General features: G+C 50.0%; 4 protein-coding genes across 5 annotated transcripts; all 4 read right to left on the reverse strand.

Moving 5' to 3' along the window:
- Nucleotides 1-1,792: 1,792 nt before the first annotated feature.
- On the reverse strand, nucleotides 1,793-6,657 carry gnao1b (guanine nucleotide binding protein (G protein), alpha activating activity polypeptide O, b; the record flags this gene model as incomplete). Its single annotated transcript, XM_079736719.1, has 8 exons — nucleotides 1,793-1,980; nucleotides 2,061-2,214; nucleotides 2,310-2,439; nucleotides 2,564-2,692; nucleotides 3,776-3,936; nucleotides 4,425-4,566; nucleotides 6,335-6,377; nucleotides 6,540-6,657. The coding sequence occupies 8 exons, from the start codon at nucleotides 6,655-6,657 to the stop codon at nucleotides 1,793-1,795; spliced, it is 1,065 nt and encodes a 354-aa protein (XP_079592845.1).
- A 1,404-nt stretch (nucleotides 6,658-8,061) lies between these two features.
- On the reverse strand, nucleotides 8,062-12,977 carry tradd (tnfrsf1a-associated via death domain). Its single transcript, XM_079737416.1, has 5 exons — nucleotides 12,930-12,977; nucleotides 11,293-11,434; nucleotides 10,815-11,095; nucleotides 9,658-9,781; nucleotides 8,062-9,151 (listed from the first exon to the last, which is right to left on the reverse strand). Exons 1-5 carry the CDS (start codon nucleotides 12,945-12,947, stop codon nucleotides 8,862-8,864), a joined length of 855 nt encoding a protein of 284 aa, XP_079593542.1. The 5' UTR covers nucleotides 12,948-12,977; the 3' UTR covers nucleotides 8,062-8,861.
- A 998-nt stretch (nucleotides 12,978-13,975) lies between these two features.
- Nucleotides 13,976-18,967, reverse strand: ogfod1 (2-oxoglutarate and iron-dependent oxygenase domain containing 1). Of its 2 annotated transcripts, none has more exons than XM_079736043.1 (12): nucleotides 18,738-18,967; nucleotides 17,653-17,798; nucleotides 17,524-17,570; nucleotides 17,257-17,357; nucleotides 16,801-16,917; nucleotides 16,549-16,640; nucleotides 15,946-16,074; nucleotides 15,719-15,832; nucleotides 15,560-15,639; nucleotides 15,139-15,446; nucleotides 14,915-15,043; nucleotides 13,976-14,212 (listed from the first exon to the last, which is right to left on the reverse strand). In XM_079736043.1, exons 1-12 carry the CDS (start codon nucleotides 18,895-18,897, stop codon nucleotides 13,992-13,994), a joined length of 1,644 nt encoding a protein of 547 aa, XP_079592169.1. In that variant the 5' UTR covers nucleotides 18,898-18,967; the 3' UTR covers nucleotides 13,976-13,991. The 2 variants fall into 2 exon arrangements, with proteins under 2 accessions (XP_079592169.1, XP_079592168.1); XM_079736042.1 differs by having other exon boundaries at nucleotides 15,904-16,074.
- Nucleotides 18,968-19,869: 902 nt separating this feature from the next.
- Nucleotides 19,870-22,615, reverse strand: nudt21 (nudix hydrolase 21). The gene is made up of 7 exons (XM_079737148.1): nucleotides 22,336-22,615; nucleotides 21,764-21,964; nucleotides 21,627-21,690; nucleotides 21,442-21,531; nucleotides 21,059-21,134; nucleotides 20,818-20,932; nucleotides 19,870-20,293 (listed from the first exon to the last, which is right to left on the reverse strand). The coding sequence occupies exons 1-7, from the start codon at nucleotides 22,455-22,457 to the stop codon at nucleotides 20,272-20,274; spliced, it is 690 nt and encodes a 229-aa protein (XP_079593274.1). The 5' UTR covers nucleotides 22,458-22,615; the 3' UTR covers nucleotides 19,870-20,271.
- Nucleotides 22,616-26,989: the final 4,374 nt, after the last annotated feature.

Below are 26,989 nucleotides of genomic sequence, written 5' to 3' on the forward strand. Positions count from 1 at the left end.
TAGACGGGTCTGCTGAGGAGCCAGAGTGATAGTACACTGCTCCGTGTGTGTGCGTGTGTGTGTGTGTGCACGTGGATTAAAGACGCGGCAGACATTGGGAATAGTTAGGAAAAGTGTGGCTTTAATGTAAACACAACATTCGATTGGCTCAGCACAAACATTCCACATGAGAGCAACCAATAAAACTACGGAGTAGGATGGGATGCAGCACAAAAACATTCACAGTAAAAAAAAAATCTGGTATAATCATAATATATATATACAGTACGGTGTTTCAAGGTGAGAATGGAAAGAGCATATGAGGAGTGATATGTGATAGATAAGAGTATACAGGGAAAGGAGGATGGATATCAGGAGTGGAGAGATTGAGAGCTGTACTTCCTCTTCTCAGCGGACAGACCCACGGACCGGGGGGCGGTGGTGCACTGTGTCTGTGAAGGGGCGGGGCTTAACGCCTAGCTCACTTGAGGGGGCGGGGCTAAACGCCTAGCTCACTGGAGAGGGGGCGGGGCTAAACGCCTAGCTCACTGGAGGGGGCGGGGCTAAACGTCTAGCTCACTGGAGAGGGGGCGGGGCTAAACGCCTAGCTCACTGGAGGGGGTGGGGCTAAACGCCTAGCTCACTGGAGAGGGGGCGGGGCTAAACGCCTAGCTCAGTGGAGAGGGGGCGGGGGTAAACCCCCAGGAGAGGGAACGTGTCAAGGCGCCATCCCGGTAGAGTTCTACGTCTATCAGAGTGGGGGCTGCAGGCGGTCGCGGTGGCGGAGCCCTCCGACTCGTTCACAGGTTACTGCCCCCCCTCGAGTGACGGGGGGATGGGGGCATGTTCTAAGGAGGTGGGAGGGTGCATGCAGGGCATGAGGTCTAAATAACTCATCCGATGATATTAAAATGCAAGGTGTTGCTTCAATGACATTAGGTGATTCGACAATAGTGACCCATGACGGCTTCTCCCTGTCATTCTCAGAAGGTTGGCACTGATATGACATCCCCCCCCCACCTATCATTGGCTGATCAGAGGCATTCTATCCACTGCAGGGGGCCCAATATAAAAAGAGCCAGCGCCACTTTAACAGAGCCATCCTCATCTCCTTTATGTGTTTGAAGAGAAAGAAAGAGTGAGAAAGACAAACGGAGGTTCCTGCAGGCTACTGGCATTAAGCAGTCATGTGCGACCAGAAGAAAGGGGAGCTTTGTCCCAGTGAGCGCTAAAGAGCTCTGTTCATCTCCAGCATGACCCCAAGCCACCGGTACAGTTCCCCCCTACACCACCACCACCACCTATATATATATAGAAGTAGAGCATCTGTGGCCGGGCGGCACCAGGGGTTATTCAGCAGGACAGCGGCTCTCTCGGCCTCGCTGATCAAATGTAAAGGACGACCACTATCTTTTTTTTTGTGTTTTTTTAAGGAAATGTTAAAAGAGTACATTGTGCATTCCGTGCATCGGATTTCTAGGTTTTGCAAAAAACAAGGCAAGGCTGCTCATAGCCCCTAGTGCCGCGTTTTCTCATCTTCATAATTGCTGGTACAATCAAGAAAAAACAATTAAACATTTATTTTGTGAAAACACATTTTTTTTTAAAACACACCCAGGGTTTGTATAGTGAACTCAAAACAGAGAAGATGGGAGAGGAACCAAACATGGCAATAATTCAGTGTGGTGTCTGACGGCAGCTCTTTGGGTCCGTGTGGACGTGTCGATTTACATACAGTATTTATGTGTTTTAGTATCATCAAAATTATCATTATTAACACCTCATACTCCCCATGGTGGCTGGTGGCCCGGCCTCAGTATAAGCCACACCCCCTCAGGTTGTTTGCGATAATGATGTCGGTGACCGCGTCGAACACTACCTGGATGTTCCCAGTGTCGGTGGCACAGGTCAGGTGGCAGTAGATCTCCTTGTTGGGGGAGCGGTTCTTACTCTCAAACTGAACCTGGATGTAGGCCGTGGCGTCGTCGTAGGTGTTAGCACCTGGGGGGGGGGGGGAGAGACACACGTCAGTACGCCGCCATCAGCAGGTCTGGGGGGAGGGGGGGGGGGGGGGGACCTACCTATGTATTCAGGGAAGCAGATACTCAAAGGGGACTTCTTGATCTTCTCAGCGAACAGATCCTTCTTGTTGAGGAAGAGGATGATGGAGGTGTCGATGAAGAACTTGTTGTTGCAGATGGAGTCGAACAGCATGAGGGACTCGTGCATGCGGTTCTGTGGGGGGAGAAAGGGGGTTAGATTAGTGTTAACGACTCCAGCACTGGAGGGAGTAGAGGAGATGTGCAGTGATGCTCTGATGCTCCACCCACCGTTGTCTCGTCTTCGTGGAGCACCTGGTCGTAGCCACTCAGGGCCACACAGAAGATGATGGCGGTGACGTCCTCAAAGCAGTGGATCCACTTCTTCCTCTCGGACCGCTGACCTCCGACGTCAAACAGCCTGGTGGACAGAGAGCAGACAGCTGTCAACCTCTGGGTTCTGACGCGTTAGGGGCCCTGACGGGTGGCCGTGCAGGCCCCAGGGGGCCACGGGCCCCAGGGGCCAAGGGCTGGGGACCAGGTACCTGAAGTGAAGGTTCTTGAAGGTGAAGTGGGTCTCGACGATCCCGGTGGTCTTCACCCTGGTTCTCAGGATGTCCTGCTCTGTGGGCTGGTAGTCTGCGGCTCCGATGCGGTCTAAACTGTCCAGGTAGCTGAGGGGAGGGGAAGGGGTTTGGATGAATGGGGTGTTTCCTCCGCAGCACACAGCTCCTCGTTCTAATGGTTTTTCCATCTCCCTGGATGTAAGTGTTTATCCCGGGTCATGTTCGTACAGCTACTGTTGTTGTTATGTGGCCCGCTGGCTTATGAGGATCGCTTCACCGTCTAGCTCAACTGGCATGGAAATAACGCCGCTGGGGGTTCGATTCCCACGGGGAACGACCACGGTACAAATATCAGAGTGCACTCAGACTATTCACACGCATTAGCCTACCAAACGGCCACTATAGCAGCTAGTGCATCGCATTGTCATGTACCATGTGAGTGCTCTCTATTGTCCCTGTTAGCCATCACCCCCATGTTAATATACTCACTATTGTCCATGTCAGTCCTTATGTTAATATACTCCCTATTGTCCCTGTCGTGTTAATATACTCACTATTGCCCCTGTCAGTCCTTATGTTAATATACTCACTATTGTCCCTGTCATGTTAATATACTCACTATTGTCCCTTTCATGTTAATGTACTCATTACTGTCCCTGTCATGTTAATGTACTCACTAGTCCCTGTCATGTTAATATACTCACTACTGTCCCTGTCATGTTAGTATACTCACTTCTGTCCCTGTCATGGTAGTATAATAACTACTGTCATGTTAATGCACTCACTTTTGTCCTTGTCATGTTAATGTGCTCACAGCTGTCATGTTAATGTACTCACTATGTCCCTGTCATGTTAATTTACTCACTACTGTCCCTGTAGTTGTTAATATACTCACTTTTGTCCCTGTCATGTTAATGTACTCACTAGTCCCTGTCATGTTAATATACTCACTACTGTCCCTGTTATGTTAGTATACTCACTACTATCCCCGTCATGTTAGTATACTCACTATTGTCCCAGTCATGTTAATGTACTCACCAATGTCATGTTAATGTGCTCACTTTATTCCCTGTCATGTTAATGTACTCACTACTGTCATGTTATATACTAACTACGGCCCCTGTCATGTTATGTACTCACTACTGTCACGTTAATACTCACTACTGGGCGGAGTCATGTTAATATACTCACTACTGGGCGGAGTCGTTGAGCTGGTATTCCCGGGCGCGGTTGAAGCACTCGGCGGTGCCTGCGTCGGCCCAGACCTTCTGCATGGCCGTGAGGAGCTCTGCCGAGTACGGCTCCGTGTCCTCCATACGGGTTACCACGTCACACACCAGCTTAGCATCCGCCTGCGCACGCACACACACACAAACACACACACAGTTATTACAGTTATGGGATGTGAACCGATAGAAACAGTGTGATCGTACTGGATGGATCGTTACGGGCTAAACGATCGGTTAGACTCCTGGTTTGATGCTTTGACCGACGTTGTGATGCAATATGATTCGTTATTAGTGGGAATGATCGTTCCTGAATCCCAATCTCCATTTTCACTGAGAAAAGGATTCATGTCACGATGTGACATTTCTCGGGGTCTGTACCCAAACAACCTCTCTCCCTGCACCCTGAGACGGCGTGAATAGAGCAGGGAACTCTGCAGCTCTAAAACATTTATTAATAATTTAATAAGCGGTTCCACGTTTACGTTACTCTAATAGAACAAACTGCAGTGTCTGCTTCTGCATGTTGCACTGGTCCCACCGGTCCCAGTGGGAGCTGGGTATTTCCATGATGGTTAGTTCCGGCCCATCCTGGGGCATGGAGGGGGACTCACTTTTCTATCCTTGTCGGCAAACTCGATGGCCAGGGAGTCCATGGCCCTGAGGATGGCAGCGAGACTCTGGATGGTGTTGCTGTAGACCACGGGTTTGTACTGCTTCACGTCGTCCCCTGAGAACCCGTCCTCGTGGATGATCCTGCACACACACACCGCAATCAGCGCCACACACACCTGCTCGCAGCGCAGCGCGAAAACACCCGCGCCTGTGCGTGAGTGTGTGTGTTTGTGTGTGCGGTCGTGTGTGCGTTTGTTGATGTCCTCTACATTTACCTTTCACCTTATATATTTGTGTATAAACATATCTATATAAATATATAAGTCTGTATCTTATATCAATATCTAACCAACATATTGAATGTATTCTCTGCCGTTTATGTTTAATATTGCTGAAGGAGGAACAAGACAGTGGAATTAATAATTCAGGAGGAGTCGGATTCCTACTGAGCCGCAGCATGTAACGCTTTCTGAGCTAATATTGGTAACATATGAAGAGGAGCATCATTAGTATAATGTCCTCCACACAGGGCTCATCAGGCTCAATATATCAGGAGAGAAGTCAGCCTGGGTTGGCACCCTGTCTGTGGGGGTTTCACCCAATGAGGAAACCCACAAAATATTGGAAAACAGATTTCAATAATACGACAAATTAGCGATTAAAATTAACATCCAAGATGCACACTCTCTCTCTCACACACACACACACACACACACACACACACACACACACACACACACACACACACACACACACATTAGCAACCAGCTATACTTACTATATCTAAGTGAAACTGTATCTATAAGAGATATATTAACTGCATACAACTCATCTTTCATATGCATAATGAATCAGATATGGTCTTAAAATAACCCCAGAAAAAAAACAACTATGGTGCTTTATTGCATTTTAGGGTAACCTACTTTTCACACGCATACACACTCACACACACGCAAACACACACACACACACACCAAAACACACATACACACACATCGAAACCGAAAAAACACGCACACACGCGCGCGCGCACGCACACACACACACACACAGAGCAGAAGAGCATAAACCAAAACCCGTAATTCTGCAGTGCACTTAATCTACCGGGTGAATGTATAAGAGGCTAATGGATAGCATGACAAAAAGCATTTCTTGAGATAACGGCGTACCATCGAGAACTGGTTATGGATAAACAGATGATCGAGGAGGAGCGAGAGAGGAAGCGGGGGTGCAATGCAGAATGGAAGCTGGGAGGGAGTGGGAGAGGATGCTCGGATAGCGCAGGGATGCAAGATGCTAAGAAGATGTCTGCCGTGCAGGACACACACAACCACCGCGGCGTCCCCGAACATCAAGTAAATCAGAGGTTTAGAAAAACAACAGTGATTTAAAATACCACCGATTTAGATTTAGATTAGAAGGGGCCCGGTTTAGGTGCGGGTTGAGATGCCATATTTCTGCGTAAATCCGCTTTATATGCAAAAGTACTCTGGTTGATATGAGGCACTTAAAGGCATTAAGATTAAAGCGGAGGTAGCGCTAATGGAGCAGAGTGACCTCACAACCATTACACACAAAAACACACACACGCGCGCGCGCCTGCGCGTGCACGCTCATTCGAGCAGAGCAACACCCACGTATGATCCGCCAATCCCTCCATACACACATATAAACCCCCGGGGCGGTCGGAACCACGGCTGGCACGGCGCCTCCCCGGCCCCCGGGCCGGCCCGGGGGCCGGTCCGCGGGAGGGTTCGAGTCCCCGGCAGTCCTTGGGCTCCGGCCTCCGGAAACATGGCGGCTCAGCTTTAGCGAGTCAAGGGAGGCGCAATCTGGGCCTTACCCCCCCCCCCCCCCCCCATGACGAGGCCGGAAAACCGCACAATAAATCTGACGTAAAGACACTCACTTCATCTGCTTCACGATGGTGCTCTTGCCCGATTCCCCGCCGCCTGCAAAGAACGGAGAACGGCAGAGTGAGACTCGACGGAGCGACGAAGGAAATCAGAACCACGGAGAGCAGCCCGGTCCTAAGGAGGCAAGGTGCGCCCTCCCGGAGCGGCGCCTCCCTCCCGCTGCCCGGCCCCGGTCCCGCTCCCGGTCCCGCTCCTTACCGAGCAGCAGCAGCTTGACGTCCTTGGCCGCCGTGACGCCATCCTCCTTCAGGTTCTTCTCGATGGCCTTGCTCCGGTCCAGAGCGGCGCGCTCCTCGGCGCTCAGAGTACAGCCCATGGTTCAGAGCGAATGAAGGATCCTCTGTTCCGCCCTGTCCCTGCCGACTCAATCAGTGCGGATCTCTCTCTCTCTCTCTCTCTCTCTCTCTCTCTCTCTCTCTCTTTCTCTCTCTCTCTCTCTCTCTCTCTCTCTCTCTCTCTCTCTCTCTCTCTCTCTCTCTCTCTCTCTCTCTCTCTCGCTAAAGCATTAGGCCCGGTCGGGGCGAATGGAGCCGCGGGATCCGAAAGGTATTTAGTCCGTTACAGCTCGGTGTCTCTCGCCGTCCCTCTCGGAGAGGGGGTGGGGTTCTGCTCGCGCCTCGGAGGTGGAGGTGGGGTAGTGGTGCTCGCGCCTCGGAGGTGGGGTCGTTCTTCTCGAGCCTCGGAGGTGGAGGTGGGGTCGTTGTGCTCGAGCCTCTGAGGTGGGGTCGTTCTTCTCGAGCCTCGGAGGTGGGGTCGTTCTGCTCGAGCCTCGGAGATGGGGTCGTTGTGCTCGAGCCTCGGAGGTGGGGGTCTCTATAGGGCGGCGCTGATAACAGTCCGCGCGAGCGAGTGCATCGTTCAATCTGCGAGCCGCCGCGAGAGGAGGAGGCAGAGCGCGCGAGACTCACCTAGAGAGGCGATCTCGCTGACGTCACGGCAGCTTTAATCACATCCCAGGGAAGATGATTTCAATGAAAGCCTTTTTAACGAGCAGCGAGCTGCTGCTCTTATTGTGTCATTACTACACACTGTAGCGGCGGGAAAGTCATTCCTGAACATCACCCTGTGTTCATGTTTCAGAGGTTTAAGACGTGCAGCTGAATTATGGGTAATAACGTTAGAGCCTGAAAAAAGATCCACGTTTAAAAAAGCCTCTGCAGGTGTATAACAGAATTGAAACTAAGAGAATGACAGAGCGAGCTATATATAGGCTACCTGTTTAGATACCTCAGTATGTAGGTCACATGCCGTGGTGATATTTATTCATATATATGAATATATATATCTCATATTTACTGTTGGTCCTTTGTGGGCTACAGATGTAAGTGTGTTAAAAGCTTCTAATCCGCATCACATCTGGATGAGCAGACAAGTGCAGCGTGGGGGCGGGGGGGGCAGAGGACCATCAGCCCTAATGGAGCCAGACCCCCCCGCCCCCCCCACCCCCCCCCTCCTTAGGGAACCAGGGTCAGGACTCACCCCAGATCGCCTCCTAGGGGGACCAGACTCAGGACCCTCCCCCCCACCACCCCTGGTGTTACAGCCGCTGCCAAACGGTCACACGCAAGATACGGCCGTACTGAACCGTTTAATCAGAGAGAGAGAGAGAGAGAGAGAGAGAGAGAGGATTATTGCAAATTATACCTGAGGGAATGTTTTCCTAAATTATTTTCATCTTCAATTATACTAATGCATCCAACATAAACATGCAGACTGTTTTACAACCATTTAATCCGCCCATTTGGCTAAACAGAAATACCCAGTAACAATCACATTTGTGCTCAGCATTTACAAGTCTAATACCTCAAAGGTTATATCTGATTCAATCATTCTTTGGTTACAAATGGAGAGTAGAAAAGGCACGTTTGACAATTTGCTCTTGGCCAGAACAGGAGTGACCAGAGGCCGTGTGTATTGGAGGATTAAAACAACGAAGCTCAAAATGTAAAAATGGAAGTCAGACACAAGGCCGCCTGCTGGTCTGCACCAAGAACACCGGAACACACACACACACACACACACACACACACACACACACACACACACACACACACACACATAGAGAAAACATAACAAAAGATACAAACAAACCAAAGATCAGATATTTCATAAGTACATCTTCCACCCCTCCTCTGCACCCTACACTGGGACGTCCCAGTACAGTACACGGTCACTGGGACCGTCCCAGTACAGTACACAGTCACTGGGACAGTAAAAGGAACCCGATGGTCACTGGGACAATCCCAGTATGGTACATGGTCACTGGGACCGTCCCAGTACAGTACAGGGTCACTGGGACCGTCCCAGTACAGTACACAGTCACTGGAACCGTCCCAGTGCAGTACAGTACAGGGTCACTGGGACCGCCCCAGTACAGTACACAGTCACTGGGACAGTCACAGTACAGTACGGTCACTGGGACCGTCCAAGTACAGGGTCATGAGACCATCCCAGTACAGGGTCATGGGACTGTCCCAGTACAGTACAGGGTCATGGAGACCGTCCCAGTAGAGTACACGGTCACTGGGAGCCCAGCAGGCTCTCGGCCAGCCCGGTCAGCCGGCAGTCCTCCAGCGCACCGACCAGCCGGCCCAGCTTGGCAGCGCTGCCCTCGGCCTGCGTGAAGCGGCTCAGCATCTGGTAGGCCTGCTCGTACAGCCCCTCCCGCTCATACTCGTAGGCCAGGTTGTCGATGGCGGGCCCCTTGAGGGCGCGGCAGCTCCGGGCCAGCGCCCGGCCCACGTGCTTCCACTGCCGGCCCACGCCGTTTGAGAAGCTGTGGATGTCAGCGGCGGTCAGGATACGGTCCTCTGTCCCACCGGAGGGAGGGTTGGGAGAGAGGGGGGGAGAGGGGGAGATGGGGGAGAGAGGGGGAGAGGGAGGAGAGGGGAAGAGGGAGGGGGGGAGAGGGGAGGGAGAGGGAGGGAGGGGATAGAGAGGAAAGGGAGGGTGGGGGGAGAGAGGGAGGAGAGGGAGAGAGGAGAGGGGAGGGGAGAGAGGGAGAGGTGTTAATGTGAGGCTTGATTCTGTTTAAATTGCTCTCAGTCTACTGAAGAACACCTAACACAGATATGATATGGTTCTGTTTTCAACTTTAAAAGGGGATGATATAATTCCTAGTTCATGATATAGATGATATTGTTTTATTTCACATAGTGCCGTGTCACCATGATTGTTTTGAGGACTGAACGCCTCCGTATCTGTCCTGGTAGCAGAACAGAGACGTTCACAAGCTTTGTCTGGAGAAATCCTTAAAACCGTCAAAGGTCGACTTCAATAATCCACTGTTTTGACTTCAGGCCGGACCAGTCCTCACCGAACGTCCCGCTCTGGAAGTGGAAGCAGTCTCCCTGCGGGGGCCGCGGGGCCGACCCCCCCAAGGCCTGCTTTTGGAGTCGCTGCTCCAGGTTCTCCATCTCGTCGTCACGGAGACGCGCCGACTGAGGACACATCAATCAAACACTTTAGGGAGGAGCTGGAAGCCTCTCAGACACAGACTGGGGGGCCCACACCAGTCCCCCCAGTAACCCACTGGGTTGCAACATGACTGACCCCAGAACCATAGACCAGAACCAGAGCACCTGCTTTGTGTCTCCAATGACACCACTGTAACAGTCAGGCCTTTAGGTCTGACTGTTATCATCTGATCATTTTCTGCCCTTTCCACCGCACCCCTCGTCCCTGGACGTCGATTAAGGTCAAAGGTCACGGCTATCGGGGTCGAACAACGCTCAGATGAAGTGAGGAATAACCTGATCAGATCGGAGGTGCAGATAGCAGATGTCAAGGTTATATGTTGGATATGTTATTGTACAGTTATTAATACTAATGCTGTATATAATAAAATAGAGATCATTTAATAATGATTTATTTGATATATTCAATACGCCTCCCGAGGCACGACGGCACCCTACTGTTATTAAAATTAATACTTCAAGCAGCACCCTACCTCTGAGAGGTGTATGATCAGCACCCTACTTGGAAGAGGTGTATGAGCCCTACCTGGGAGAGGTGTGTGAACAGCAACCTACCTGGGAGAGGTGAATGAGCACCCAACAGCACCCTACCTGAGATATGTGTATGATCAGCAGCCTACCTGTGACAGGTGTATGAGCAGCACCCTACCTGTGACAGGTGTATGAGCAGCACCCTACCTGTGACAGGTGTATGAGCAGCACCCTACCTGGGACAGGTGTATGAGCAGCACCCTACCTGTGACAGGTGTATGAGCAGCACCCTACCTGGGACAGGTGTATGAGCAGCACCCTACCTGAGATATGTGTATGATCAGCAGCCTACCTGTGACAGGTGTATGAGCAGCACCCTACCTGTGACAGGTGTATGAGCAGCACCCTACCTGTGACAGGTGTATGAGCAGCACCCTACCTGGGACAGGTGTATGAGCAGCACCCTACCTGGGACAGGTGTATGAGCAGCACCCTACCTGTGACAGGTGTATGAGCAGCACCCTACCTGGGAGAGGTGTATGTGCTCCAGGCAGTCCTCCAGGCTGTCCAGGCAGAGGTCCAGCGTGTGCGTCCCGGCCTTGAGCTGCGTCTCAACCTTGACCTCGGGGGCGGCGGCCAGCAGGCGCCCGGCGTGCTGGGCCAGCGCCTGCCGCAGCGTCCCGGAGATGTAGCTCTGCAGGAAGCGCCGGCACGCCTCCAGCTCCACGAACTTCAGCTCCACGCCCAGCAGGGGGTCCGCGTCGTGCAGCTTCAGGATCTCATAGCCGCCGAGCCCCCCCGCGGAGTCTGGGGGCACGCACACACACGCACAAGCACACGCACACACACACAGGCACATGCATAAGCACACACGCACACACACGCAAACAAACAGACACACACACACGCATAAGCACACGCACATACACACACATAGAAGGTCTGAGGTCTGGTTGGCGTGGCCCGTTGGAGGCGGGGCCTGGGGGGAGGGGGGCGGGGTCTACCTGTCAGGGTCAGCTTGATGACCTTGAAGAGGGTGAACTTGTGGTGCGGGTCCTTGTAGAGCGACAGCAGGTTCACGTGAGGACAGAGGGACTCCAGGAAGAGGACCGCACCCCCCATCCAGCCGCCGATCTCTGCCATGCTCTGACACACACACGCACACACACACAGGCACACACACACACGTACACACACATGCGCACACACACACACACACACAGTTCATTAGGACACAGAGAATGTGATTCTCAACAATCCCATTGAGCTTCATTACATTGAAGTTTATGATAATTTATGGTCCTGGTTTTCAGAGTGCAGCCCCTGATATGTCCCCTGAGGTGAGGGGACACTAATACACTCATAGCACTTGTTTTATTTCATAATGCCTATAATAACAGGAGTGTGTTTTAAATAGCCTGTTCTATATGTATATAGATAGAACAAAATTGAGTGTCTTGCTTTAGCCATGTTGGTCTAGCCCATGCTGTGGTGTAATAACACATTCACAGGGTCTACAGTTACCACCTTCCCCTTATGCTTCCTTTGAACACGGGCTCACAAGAACCATGGGTTCATACACACGGCAGGATCTCATCTCGTTGTTATAAGAAGCTTTCTGATAAGGAACCATGTATTCCTGGTGAAAAACCATCACTTGGTTGGATTTCTAGAGGGGAGATCTAGTAGCCAAGATGTTGTTCCAGAGCTACTTACTAGCATCACAGAAAATAAATATTTCTCACTCTAATTAAAAAATAACTGTTATTGAAATGTAGGGTTTAACCATTGGAAAGCTTAATGGATGATATTAATACTATGTTATTGTTATTATTCCTATATTATTCTATTAAGCCTGTAAGAAAATCTAATAAAATATATGGGACTATTTTTCCATGAGCATTAGGTTTATAGGAAATATAATCTTATATTCAGGGCTCATGTCAGATAAAAGGACATTCAGCAGAAGGTATATAAAAAGGCCAATTTAATGTACAACCCATAATATCAGAATCCCCCTGTCGTTCAATACAGACTGTTTCGATGTATCCTTCCCTCTCTGATGCAGACTTGTTTTCGTTCTGATGTGTTTCTGCTGTACACATTAATGGCTCTTCGTGGAAAGAACATCACAAGGGATTATGCTTTTCTGTTAAACTAATACGATGCCTTATCCCATATGTAATCATATGCCTATATGTCTATGCACTGATATTCTATAAATATAATGGTAAGATTAGTTCCCCGCAGATGTAAAGGATTATGTGATAATGTGCGGTTCACTGTGCTCTCAGATTGAGATCCACTAACCCTCGACTCAACCCAGCGAGGTTCAGGGGACAGGAGGGTTAAGGAGAGCAATTAGGAACCGGGCCGAGAAACAAACACATCGGGGTTATCAAAGACTCGTTTTTAAAACGGGCTGGAGTCCTCCGACCAGTATAGGACCAGTACAGGACCAGTACATGACTGGTTTGCTGAATGGGTTTCAGAGCAACACCAATATCTTCGGGGATTGCAGGACAGACAGTTACGTACAAATAAGTACAAAGAAACTAATCATACACACATGTATTGAAGATACACCGTACAGATAGTTCCTCTTTGTTGTCGCTCTGATACAGAATCTTTAAGAACTTACCTCGAACTTTGTAACCATGTTCCGAGATGTTTCCTACTTAGGACCACGCCCACAGCCTGCTAGGAGCGTCACGGCCTGTGATTGGTTGACTGGGAATCAGGGAACACTGCGATTGGACGAAGTTAAGTTTTAGTCGAGAGGCTGACCCTCAGCAGAGAGGAAATGGTTGTTGGCGTATCCCCCATACCAGCCCCATACTGGTTGACGAAACCAGTCCCATTCTGGTGAACAATACCACCAGTCCCATACTTATGAATCATACCAGCCCATATTGGTGAACCAAACCAGACCCATACTGGTGAAATAAACCAGTCTCATACTGGTGGACCAAACCAGTCTCATACTGATGAACCAAACCAGTCCCAAACTGGTCGACCAAACCAGACCCATACTGGTGGACATTACCAACCCCATACTGGTGAACTAAACCAGACCCATACTGGTGGACCATGGACCTCTCAGCCCGGCCGGTAGAACAAGTTCTGCGCAGCTCAACCAAGCATTAAGTATTTGGAGTCTTGGCCAATTAATTTAAACGCATTCGTCGTAATTATATCATTTGAATCATCGTTTTGTGTTTGAGTGATTAAGCAATCGAAATCACGTGATTGAGATTGCTTTTAGAATAATTATAAGTTCCTTTTTCTCATCAAAATGAATCGAAATGTGATTTTAAGCCCCACAGGATAAAACATGGTTGGTTTTCATTAAGCCACCGAGGGGCGACAGAGTTGTTTCTACATTAAGTGGATGTCTTAGTTGCTATCAATTACAATACATGCATTTTATTAATTCAGTCAATTCATATTTCGTACATTTCATAATTTTAACATAGATACACAAATTGTTATTAGTAAAGAAACTGTTTTGGCCTTTCTGACACATTCAGTATTTAACAGAGAAACAACAAAACCTACCAAACAGTATTATCTAAAATCGTTTGCCTCCTGCGGTAAATAATCTAGACCCTTCCATAACCTGATATTGATTTATACTGTATGATTGACAGCTTGGATCGATTCAGCAGTGGAGAAACAACCAAACAGTAAAAGTCACAAAGATTTATTCATAGTACACAAAAGAGAAGTCGTAAAATGTCCTACGAAGGTTATTGCCGTTCTCCTGACAGGAGCTCTTATGGTTGATGTGTTTGACGAACTTGAGGGTCTCCTTGTCGCGGTAGACCAGCGCCAGGCAGTTGTCCTCCGGGTTCACCGTGAGCAGCTCCTCGTCCTCCTCGTTGGCCACGTACGACGTGAAGCCCCCGAACTCTGACGGCCAGTCTACACACACACACACACACACTTAAAGTCTAAACCTGAGACACATCGCAAAACATCATACTAAATTCACCATAGACTTGCGCCGTCGACAATACCCGACACTACATTTCAGGCAGTATCTGAGGCGAGTACGCAAGTCTCTGACGCGATCCGATACCATCACACAACTCCTTAACTACACAGGCAGAGAACATCAAACACTGCACTACTGTTGCTGCGTTCGTTAACGGTCAGAGGTGGAAAGTCGGAATGGGAATCATCTCCAACCTACGGGGGTTCGAGCTACCGAGTCGGATAAACATGGATGCATGGGCGCTTAACTACAAGAATACAAATGGATTATTATAATTATAGATTATAAATGTAAATTATCTAGTTCTGAAACAAAATGTTGACAGTAAGTGAACCGACTATACATTGCTGTCATAATTAGAGAACCATTCAGTAAGAACAAGTGCTGTTAGAAGTTACAATGCTAGAGGCTGTATCGGTATATACTTCTATCGGCCGATACTCAAGTTCAGGATTCGGAAAGGAAAAAATGTTATCGGAAAATCTCTACATCAAACTGCACATAACGGCGTCACAGTAACGTCTGGGTCGGGTTAGGGTTAGGGTTGGGGTTGGGGTTAGGGTTGGGGTTAGGGTTGGGGTTAGGGTTGGGGTTAGGGTTGGGGTTGGGGTTTGGGTCAGTGTTCTGACCTGAGCAGCCAAAGGGGAGGATGAGGTCCAAGGCGTACTCGGCCCTCGTCGCCTCTCCGTCGTGGAGCAGCGTGTAGCCCCCGTGGGTCCACCGGCGCAGCTCTCCCACGTACTCAGGGGTGCTCGGCTCTGGGGAGGGGTCAGAGGTTAACGAGACGTCACAGACTCACCTAGAGAGGATGGGCGGGGCCTAGCGTAGCCGACGCCCCCCTGGACCCCCCTACCTTTGGCCTTGGTCTTCTTCTTCGTCGACGGCGTCTCCATCGCGGACCCCGTGGCTTCTCCGCCCCTCGCACTCTCCTGGCTCTCCTCTTCCTCTACCTCCTCTTCCTCCTCCTCCTCCTCCTTCTCTTCATTCTCTTCATTCTCCCCGTCCTCATCCTCCTCCTCCTCTTCGTCGTTGGGGCAGAGGAAGTGCAGCCTGAGGCCGGTGAAGTTGGATAGCAGCAGGAAGAAGGCCTCGGAGCAGAGCAGCTCCCAGCACTCACTGACACACGGGGGGATGCTCTCCAGAGACGCTACCTCGTAGGACCTGGGGAGGGGACGCTGTTACTTAGCAACACCACTTCTCGCTGTCGTAACCACGGTGTTTAAGGGAGGGATAAGGGGAGAGGTAAAGGGGGGGAGAGGGGGGAGGTGGCCGACCTGTTGTTGGGCGGCCCTCTCCTGGCCCACTGGATGTCGTGGAGCCTCAGAGCCACGCTGACCTCCGCAAACTTCTCCTCCTGACGACAGACAGCATCAACAGCGAGAAGGGGAAAAAAACAAGAAATAAAAATAACACTAATAAAGAAGGAGGCTCACCTTTAAAAAGTCTTTGAGCTGGATTTCCGCGCTCTCTTCAAACTCCTCCTGGATTTGCTCCTGGTAGGAGATGTCCAGATACATTGGGTTCACCCACTCCAGCAGCAACGTCTCCTGGGAAGGAAAAAGACCAGCGTGTCAAGCTTCAGGTAAAGGAGATTGAACGTACCAAGACGGGTACGTACCAAGACAGGGAGAGGTAGATGTGTGCAGGAGTCCCGACTCACATCCCTGGGCAGGTGGGGGCTCCGGGGGAGGGGCTCCTCGATGTGGCGGGACGGCCGCTCCAGAGAGGGCCCGTGGAACCAGCCGCTCAGCGACAGACGGCACTTATCCTCCGACAACACCTCCGACACCTGCAGGGGCAACCGTTAGTCTGGGGCAGGAACAGCCGTTACTCTGGGGCAGGAGCAGCCATTAAAACGGGGCAGGAACAACCTGTACTCTGGGGCAGGAGCAGCCATTACTCTGGGGCAGGAGCAGCCTCTGGGGCAGAAGCAGCCGTTAGTCTGGGGCATTATAAGCCTTTACTCTGGGGCAGTAAAAGCTGGTACTCTGGGGCAGTAGAAGCCTGTTCTCTGGGGCAGTAGAAGCCTGTTCTCTGGGGCAGTAGAAGCCTGTTCTCTGGGGCGTTTACTCTTGGGTCTAGACCAGCAGGTCAGCGGACAAGTTTATCCAAAGCACCTTACAGACGATTGTTGTTGAAGTATTGAAGTAAACATCCTTGAGGACTACAGGGAGAAGACGTTGGGGCCCGGACCCAGACCCTAACCCTAACCCGGACCCCCCCCCCCCACCCCCCACCCGAGTGGGAGAGAGGATGGGCTCACCTGGTGGAAGGACACCGGAGACACTTCGAACAGCACCAGGGTGTTCCAGGAGGGGACCAGGGACTTGACGATGTGCTTTGGCTGGAGGTGACCTGGTGGAGGAGGAACATTCAATTCTATTTTATTTGTATAGCCCTTAGTCACCATTACAGTCTCAAAGGGCTTAACAGGGCAAATATTTATGACATCTTTATTGGTTTGTTCTGATAAAGCAGAACCAGGACCCTCGCCCCCCTGCTGTGAGCTACGTACTGTCGGTGGCGTACAGGTCCAGGGTGCCCCCGTCGCTGCTCTGCCAGGGGGGGACCAGGTACAGGATGAAGGCCACCCGCCGGCCCTCCAGCTCATCGTCATGACAGAGGAGGATATCTGGAGGAGGGGAGGACTGGAAATATTACCATATATTCTTAATAAATATTAACACTGTAATAATTATTATTACCACTGTGTTCTTAATAAATATGACCATGTATTTATTAATAAATATTAACACTGTGATAAGATTTACTGGTCTATTATTAATAAATATTACCCTGTATTCATAATAAACATTACCGGTGTATTAATAAATATCACCACTGTATTCTTAATAAATATAACCACTGTATTAATAGTATTACCGGCGTATTCTTAATAAATATTACCAGTGTAACAATACATATTACCGGTGTAGTACTAATAGTATTACCACAGTATTAATAGTATTACCGGTATACTGGTACTTGGCGCAGGAGATGTCCACGGTGGGTTCGAGCTCAACACCCAGAACGTCTCCGAGCCAGCAACGGAAGCGGCCAAATAACGCTGCCCTGATATTAATGAGAATAAAAAAAAAATTAATAAAAATCAACAACAGACCGTCCCAAAAACAGTGAGTTAAAAAAATCAACACCAATCCACCAAATGTTGTCTCATACAGTTTGCAAACATTAATACAGAAGAAAATGTGCTGGGGAGATGTTGTTTCCTCTTTACCTCAAGCCTGATATATGGGATTCTGTTCTCTCCCGTAAGTCATCAGACTGGAAAAGAAGAGAGAGAAGATGTTATTAACCACAGCTTGGCCCTGCAGGCTGGACAGCAGAACCAAGAGACTGGGCAAACCTGCTTGAATTTGTAGAGGTCGTTGGACTTCTCGTGGAAGTTGAGCTCCAGAAGTTCCTTCTGGAGGTTCTCTGTGAACGCCTCACTGTGGATGAAGTCCTTGATGATGCAATGCGGGAAAGGGTAGCAGCTCAACTCCAAGTTCTCTGTAAAATAAAAGATGTAGGAAATGTGAGAACAAATACACTCCTGTTCTGATGTGTTCCTCATCCCATCGGGGAGCTTCGAGGATCCACAACAGACAGATGACGAATTTGGCGCAAAACGATGAAACTAGATGACCACTCAATCCAGACTGAGGGGGGCTTCAGGACAGGACTGATCCAACATTCAGTTTGATGACATTCTAATAATGCATGAATTGTTACACAGGATACAAACTTGTAACAACAAACGTTAACAAACGTAACATTAATGTAGGGGGTCCCTTCTCATCACTGAGGTGATGATGGTTTCATGCTCGGATCAGCTAACAGTCTGGGTCTGGAGGAGACTGGAGAATGGGCTCACACCCCCGCCCTAACCCGTCTTACCCCCCTTCCTAAACCGTCACAACCCCCTGTCCTAACCCGTCTCGAATCCCCGTCCTAACTCGTCTCACACCCCCGCCCTAACCCGTCTCACCCCCCTGTCCTAACCCGTCTCACCACCCTGTCCTAACCCGTCTCACCACCCGGTCCTAACCCGTCTCACCCCCCATCCTAACTTGTCTCACCCCGCGTTCTACCCCGTCCCCCCCCCCCCCCCCCCGTCCTAACCGGGCTGGTACCCCGGTACAGTGGATCAACTGCAGGACTCTCTAGGAACAGGACTCTAGGACCAGGTCTTTATAGGACCAGGACTACATAGGACCAGGACTACATAGGACTCTAGGACCAGGGCTTTCTAGGACCAGGACTCTCTGGGACCAGGACTCTCTGGGACCAGGACTCTCTGGGACCAGGACTCTCTAGTACCAGGACCCTCTGGGTTTATGACTCAATAGGTCCAGGACTCTGTAGGTTAAGACTCTCTGGGACCAGGACTCTGTAGGTTTAGGACTCCAGGACCAGGACTCTATAGGGTAAGGACTCTAGTCCACTCACCATTGGAGTAGTGGACTCCTTGTGCCCATGCTTCCTTCACGGCTTTCTTCACTTCCTCGTCATCCACAACCACAGAAAGTTGAGCCACTTCTTCGCGTTTCTTTATCCTTTTTCGCTTCTCCGGGTTGTCGCTGTGCTCTTGTAATCGTTTAGAACTCATTGCTAACGCCTCATGCTCCACATTTGGATGTTTACTTTGGTTAGGTCCACTCTATTAAAGTCCGGTCCGGTCGCACAGTGTCTACGTCAGCGTCGTGCTAGCAGCCGGGGACCGTCGCGGAGGATCTACGCCACAGAAGTTAAGGACGGGCTCAAACATTTTGTATTCCGTCATAAATATAACCCTTATTTGGTTATCTTTCAACATTTGTTACATTTACAATCAAGTCTTTTTAAATATTTTTTTTATACATTTACTATCTTACTATTGTTTGCCAATATAAAAAAATAATAATTATATATATTAGATATATATTATATATAGATAGATTTATATCGGCCAACAATATTTATACAGTAAATGTATAAAACATTTTAAAAAGACTTGATAATTTATATAAACAAATACATATAATACATATATATATACACACATGTACACATGAGACCTTTCATTGGCTTTACTGCATTATGAAGCAGAATATGAACACATTCCAGGAGCCTATTTTACCAGAGCCTTCCCAAGTAGTGCATCAATTTATAATACACCTCTAAAACCACTATAAAGAATATGTTAACAGTTGACCTAATACATAAAACACATAATGGAAATGCTCAAAGGGTTTACCAAGCCTGCGTCTGTAACTCCTAGAGAAGTGCAGAGCAACACATAGAGCATCCTGCCTGCTGAAGCTATAAATACACCCTCATCCCAGCAGTTTAATCCAGAGTCTGCTTTTGTTTACAGATTATAACGTTTCAGTGTCATTGCAGTGTGAACAGAATTTTCGGAAGGACCGTTTTTTACGATACGGCTGCAAATCCCTGACATGGCTTTTCATTTTTCACCCCATTGTAAATATATATATATATATATATATATATATATATTTATTGGTAATTTTATAAATATTAGTCTCAATCCCTTTGGAAAATGCGAGCACTCACCACCTGAATAAATCCATCAACACACTCCAGAAAGAGCTTATTCCTCTTAACAAACTGTTTTATTAAAATAAAACACTTACATCATCACAGGTTAGAACAAGAAACTCAAAGTTGTAGCTTTTTCTTATTTTTTAATCAGACAAATCTTTTGAGTAAAATGAATTTGTAGCATTTGGATAAGGAAACAACATATGATAGAAAATATCACTATTTTTTTCCATGTAAAAAAACAAACACAAATTCCCCGGCCCATATCTCCTCTCCATCCCCAGCGGAGCCCACTGCAGTCCCGTCCACCCAGTGAGGGGGAGAGCTGCTGGGACAGTCCTTCAGTGATGAACAGTGTTCTTCCAAACCACCAGCTCCTCTTGAACTACATCCATAACAGCTGTGCTCACAGAGACAGCATCAAATAAATGTTCCTCTCTTAGTTGTAGATGAAGTTAAACCTAAAAAAAAAACGAAATAAAGAAATGTAAAAAAGAAAAGCACGATTTAGGAACCAAGATAATGGTTTGCATGTTGAATACTTTGTCAGTATTATGGAGTTTACGCCAAGAATTGTATATATTTATACTTATATTCAAGTCACCAAATAAACTTAAACCGTTGCATTCCAAAGTTGCATATCATTTTTGATCTACGTGGAGAAAAACAGACATCAAGACTTTATTGGGCTCAGCAGTAGAAGGCCAAAGCCCTGGCTTTAAGCTGTTCACCTTCAAACCAAACATATTCCTTTACACCTTACTTAGATTGAGAGCGTTTAACAGATGCTTTTATCCAAAGCGACTTAAAATAAGTACATTGGTCAGAAGAAAGAGAAACAACAATAGATCGCTGTCGGTACAGTAGGGATGTTCATAGAACCATGTGCCAAGCACTAACAATCACTAGGTTAACCTATTCCCCGTATACAACAGACACACTTCACAGCCCCTCTTCCAGAAACATGCAGGAAACCGGCAGGTACCTGCTGAGCAGCTGCGGGAGGCTGGAGATGATTGGTCCGTAGCCGGGGGCGTTGTCATACAACTCAAAGAGGGGCGCAGCCACCAGCTTGTAGTTCTTAGGGACCGCAAACAGCGCTGAGGAAACAAGGACAGGAGGACACAAGACATGAGTCAATCCCGACTGGACGTTCATCAATCACAACTTTGAATCATATTCATGAGCAAACGCCTATTTTGACATTAGCTTGGGTTCAAACTGACCTTTTTCCTGGAGCTGAACCACAAACAGCTTCTTGTGCTCCTTGGGTTTGGTTGTGTGAGCCGGAATGTAGGGATACTGGATGGACAGACGGACGTGTCAATCAGGCTGAAGACAGACTCAACGAGATGCAATCTGTACAATAATCAGTATGTTTTCTCATCCATAAAACAAAACCGATGTTTTGATTACCAAGAACGTATGATGCAGAGATTCAAGAGTTTATATGGTTACGATTGGCCAGCATTGTTCCTTACTGATTTACTTCAAAAAAAGAAATCCATGGAGGCAAATATTAGATGAAGCTTCTCTAGTCGGCACTGATTCATGACTGATCATCAGATCGTGGCCTCATGACCCCCAGGACATGTGGGGGGGCTCTCACCTGCGGGGGCTCAAAGTTGGGGCGCCACCAGTTACCGATGCAGTCGTCGATCACCCAGTCCTGCTTCACTCCGTCCTGACGCCCGAGGATCTGACGACAGACGGGGAGCAACAGATCAACAACAACAGATCAACAACAACAGATCAACAACCACCAGCCGCTCAGCAGGAGCACTCTGTACGTACCTCCGTCATGAGCCGCTTCAGACCGTCCACCTCGTCCTCTCCGGGGCTCAGCTCTCCTCCGGGCCTGGGGAGGAGGCACGGTGTTGGATTCTGTACCACAGACTGTACGGAAACACTCAATGGACGATGGTACTCACAGCTTGAAGAAGGTGGTCCCCAGCTGGAGCAGCAGCACGTGGGGGAGCCGGTGCTCATGGACGATGAGGACCCCCTCCACCGTCCTCCTCATCCCCATCTTGTCAAACTCCTCCCTCATCCTCTGGAAGCGGGCGGCCACCGAGCTGTCCTTCTCGTACAGAGGCTCCTTGGTGCCGAATGTGTAGTTGGTCAGCGGGTATCTGGAATACAACCACTTGCTTAAGAAGAGCTGAACTCCTATTGACCCACGGAAATTATCACTGGGTACAGATAATGAAGCACCCAGGAACACATCTAACACACACAGAGAGGGAACTGAGAACCTGAAGGTTCAAGTGAACCTGTTTGTCCCGTCTCCTAACGACCCAGCAGGAAACACCTGGACATGCCACGCAAACCCACAGCGTTCATACTCCATGAATACACACTAGAGACCGATCTTAACCCAGTCCAGGCTGTGTGTGTGTGTGTGTGTGTGTGTGTGTGTGTGTGTGTGTGTGTGTGTGTGTGTGTGTGTGTGTGTGTGTACGTGTGTGTACGTGTGTGTTTCTGTGTATGTCTGTGGACTCACAGGTTGATCGTCCTCTCCAGGCTCAGCGCCTTGGCGGGCCCGCTCATGTATTTGTTCCCGAACTGAACGGAGCCGCCGCGCGGCCAGCCGGCGCTGGAGCGGCTCGGAGGCACGATGGACATGCTGCTGCTGGACGGGCAACGAACCGGCAACCCTTCTGTCGAGGACCGGCGTGGAGCTGGACGCCCGAATCTGGAAAATAAAGTTAGGATTGCAGAAACTGCGGAACTACAAAGAAAAATGCTTGTTTCTTTATTTCGGCCCTCCCTCTCCGCGCCTTCTGAGCTGTAGTTCTAGTGGGAGCTGATGTCACAGCGCCCCCTCAGTCCGGGAGGCAGGCGTTACACTCAACCATATACTAGTCATTTGGAATTGATTACGATTCAAACACAATATTTTATATTCTTACAATCCGTTGATGCCCTTGTAATAATAAGGTAAGTTTAAATGCAATTACAGCCTAGATGTATCATAGATAAACATTATTTTGAAAATATTCTCTTACATATAACCCATGTATGGGCTATGTACAATAGATATTCTTTATTTATTGCTACGGCTCATTAGTTGGTTCAAAATAAGAAACATAACACATGGCCTATAATTAGCTCTGAACAATTTTAAATCTTTAATCCAGACCATATCAGTATTATTATATATTATATGAATAAGTAATTTCTATAATCATTATTTTTCTTTGAGAAAAGTGAGAACATTCAATTATGAAGTCGACAATCCATTTAATAGTGAAGAGTATGTCTCTTATCCATCTATTGTAAACATATTTTTTACCACAGTTCTTCTCATACAGTACATTTTATACGTGCAGTTCAATATTCAATCATATCCATAAAAAAAATACATCAACAACAAAAAACAGACAAAGTCGCTGCTGGATCATCTCATCCAATGGGAGGGCTGTTCTTTGGTCCCATGACTCGTGTGTCCCTCCTCATAACTCCCTACTGCTGGCTCTCCTTCCTCCTCACAGTAGTTGGTCCCACATGGATGCTATTGGTATTGTAGGCCTCTCTTTAGGAACTTATTTTTCATGGATGGAACTGGTTTCATCTGGTTGAGCTTCAGCCTCTGGTCTCCCCCGTTCCTTTTCTGCCGGTCGTCTCTCTGAGCCTAAGCCGTCTATGGGTCTGTAGCCACAGTGCTATCGTCTGGGACTCTGAGGTCCTCCCTCTCTTCTGCTCTGACCTGCTGGGCCTCTCCTCGCTCCACCTCTGGGTGCTTAGTGCGGCTCTCCTCCTGGCTGTCTCCATTCCTCTCCTCTTGCTTGCTCCTTTGAACATTGCGGTCTACATCATCATCTGTCGCTGAAAGAAAGACACTAAAGTCAGTTTAAGTTCCACTTTAAGACAAAGGCATCTATAAACTTAAGTGTTCAGCAAATACCTTTCTCCTTTGTCGGTGAGTCATGCTGGGGCTTTTCCACCGGCGGTGTTTGCACATTGTTAACCTCGGCTCGGCAGTGATTTGTTGGACTGGTGGAATCCGGACGGGAAGCTGCCGTTGTCATGGTAACAGAGGGAACCTCTGCATACTCAGTGTTGATGCTGCTCAGTCCTGTTGCACCGGGGCGGTTTGTGACACAAAGGTTAACTGAAGCTGGCTGTTCTGATTGAGTGGTGGGGGTGGAGGGAAGGGTGGATGTGTCGGGGGCCCCTGAGGTGGAGGTGGATGGAGGGATGGATGTGTTGGGGGCCCCTGAGGTGGAGAACTCGGGGCAGGAGGTCTGGGTGGTGTCAGAGGGGAGGGGGGGGCCTGGCTGAATGTTTGGAGATGCTACAATAGAGTGAGCGCTGTCAGTAGACACCGGGCTGGTGACATTAGCGGTAGGAGGCGTGGCCTCCACACAGGACAACGCCGTTGATCCGGCGCTAGGGGGGGGATCCGTCTCGACCGGCGTCTTACAGACAGAAGACGTGGCGGCCAAACCCTGAACCGGAGTCGCTATGGATGGAGCCGGAGTCTCAGAGCTGGTGGAGATATCTGTGGTGGAGACGGGGTCCGGGTGGGTCACGGTACGGGGGGAATGTGTGAAGGGGGGCCCCGCTGCGTTCTGGAAGGTTCCCACGGAGACCGTGTCCACAGTGGTGGCTTCTGAAGATGGATCTTGAGAAACCAGAGCAGAACCAGCCATGTTTGGGACGGCCGCAACAGGACCGGGCGAGGGGGAAGGAGGGGATGAGTTGGGGGGCACCGCAGAGGAGGAGCTAATGGAGACGGAGGATGAGGGGCCAGAATGCGTGGCTGTTGATGTTGTTGTTGTTGTAGAATGACTGAGGGGGTTTAAAGTAATGGACTCAAAGGGAGTGGAAGGAAGCGGCGATAATGTCCCTGAGGATCTAATGGGCATGGCAACGGTGGTGGCAGGGGGTGGAGGAGTGGAGGGGCCCGGGGCTGCAGCGCTTGGCGTAGGGGCCAGTGATGACGGCTCTGCGGAGCTGCTGGGGTCGGCTGAGGAGGACAGGGGCCGGGCTGGGGGGGGGAGGGCAGACACACCCAGTGTAGCGACCGCAGCGCTGCCATCAAGGAGCTCCGGGGGCGAGGCCTCTATCGGAGGAGTGGCCTCTATTGGAGGCGGGGCCTCTTTTGGAGGTGTGGCCTCTACCGAAGGCGTGGCCTCTATCGGCGAAGTGGCCTCTATCAGAGGCGTGGCCTCTATCGGAGGTGTGGCCTCTACCGGAGGAGTGATCTCTATCGGAGGTGTGGCCTCTACCGGAGGCGTGATCTCTATCGGAAGTGTGGCCTCTATCGGAGGTGTGGCCTCTACCGGAGGCGTGGCCTCTATCGGAGGTGTGGCCTCTACCGGAGGTGTGGCCTCTACCGGAGGCGTGGCCTCTATCGGAGGTGTGGCCTCTACCGGAGGAGTGATCTCTATCGGAGGTGTGGCCTCTATCGGAGGTGTGGCCTCTACCGGAGGAGTGGCCTCTACCGGAGGCGTGGCCTCTATCGGAGGTGTGGCCTCTACCGGAGGCGTGGCCTCTATCGGAGGTGTGGCCTCTATCGGAGGAGTAGCCTCTTTGGGAGCTGTGGCCTCTTTAAGAGGGCTGGCCTCTATTGGAGGAGTAGCCTCTACCGGAGCTGTGAGCTCTATCGGAGGTGTGGCCTCTACCGGAGCTGTGAGCTCTATCGGAGGTGTGGCCTCTACCGGAGCTGTGAGCTCTATCGGAGGTGTGGCCTCTACCGGAGGTGTGGCCTCTACCGGAATCGTGGCCTCTATCTGACGTAGCTCAAGAGTGTCGGAGGGAGCGATGGCAGCGGCCGGGGCTGCGGGGTCTACAGGGGCGGAGACGGCGGTATCCGGGGGACAGGCGTCGGCCTCCTTTATGTGGGCGAGCTCGTTCTCTGGGGTGCTGCAGCCGGACGGCGGCGCCGGGGGCGCGGCAGCCCGGAGGGTCGGTTTGGGGGGCAGCGCCGGCTTCCCCGCCGCCTCGTGCGCCGACGCGCTCTGACGGATCTGATGCCTGGTGTCTGCGACGGAGCAGAGCAGTTTATTAAAGAGATGTATTCCTAATCCGTTATAAAAGAGGACCGGTTAGAAGGTGAGTTACCTGAGGAGGTGGACATGGTCCGGGGTTTGGACGCAGTGGGCGGGGGCTCAGGTTTGTTGTCAATTATAGTTCCTAGTTCAAATAAATAATATGTTAAGAGAGATATTTAATCTCTGTGTCTATTTGAATGTTCATGGTAGCAAGCAAAGAACAATGGCAAACATTTATAAAAGCATTAAACTTGTTTTACCTTCAGAGTCTGCCTTCTTCATCTCTCCCTCCGGACTCTGAGAATAGCAGATAATGAGATTACACTGCTTTTTGCCAACACATGAGACAAACTGGGAGCAGGGAAAGCCCCACATGTGGGGATACATATCGCCATGTTGGTGCCAAGATGGCAAATTACATTAGCACTCATTGAATCCCAATTATTCATACTCTAAACGATGCGTTCTGTGTACTACACCTGTTCCTCTGCTGGCTGGGATTTGGTCACTCCGATGCGTTGCAGCATGAGACTCAGTTTCTGTTCAAAGCTATGCTGACCATCGAAGTTTTTCTGTAAAAAAAAACACAAATTCTTTATTAAACCAAGACATCGGCTCCACCTTCTGCTCAACTCTCATCAGGTTCTGAGGAACCTGGATCCTTCCTGAAGGGGACCTCACCTTGGCTTGTCTGGTGCTTCCAGTCCCCGGCGCTGCCGATCCCGACAGCAGGATAAGTGACTGGGACTTCCCCTCTCTGAGGGCGCGTCGGGGGGGCGCCGCGTCGCTCCGCAGGGCCACAGGGGCCTCCTCGACCACCTTGTCTCCGGCCCCATCCGCCTTGTCCCTCTGCCTCTCCTTGTCGTTCTCCTTGTCGTGGTCTCTGTCCTGCTCCTTCTTGCTCTTGTCGGCCCGCGCCGCCTCTCGGAGCGGCCGGATGAGGTCGGCGATGGACGCCTTCTTGGAGCGGCCCTCCTGGCTGGGCTCTGTCTTCAGGCCTCGCCTCTTCCTCAGGGTGAAGAAGTCCCCAAGCTTCCTCCTCAGGGTTCGGGTGGGGGGGGGGCACGAGGTCGCGCTGGTGGAGAGCGACTCTGGAACGATCGCCGGCGAGATCTCATCGTCGATTTTCCTGTAGAAAACACCACAACCACGCGATCA

Source organism: Pollachius pollachius (assembly GCF_949987615.1).
Source record: "Pollachius pollachius genome assembly, chromosome: 5".
NCBI lineage: Eukaryota > Metazoa > Chordata > Actinopteri > Gadiformes > Gadidae > Pollachius > Pollachius pollachius.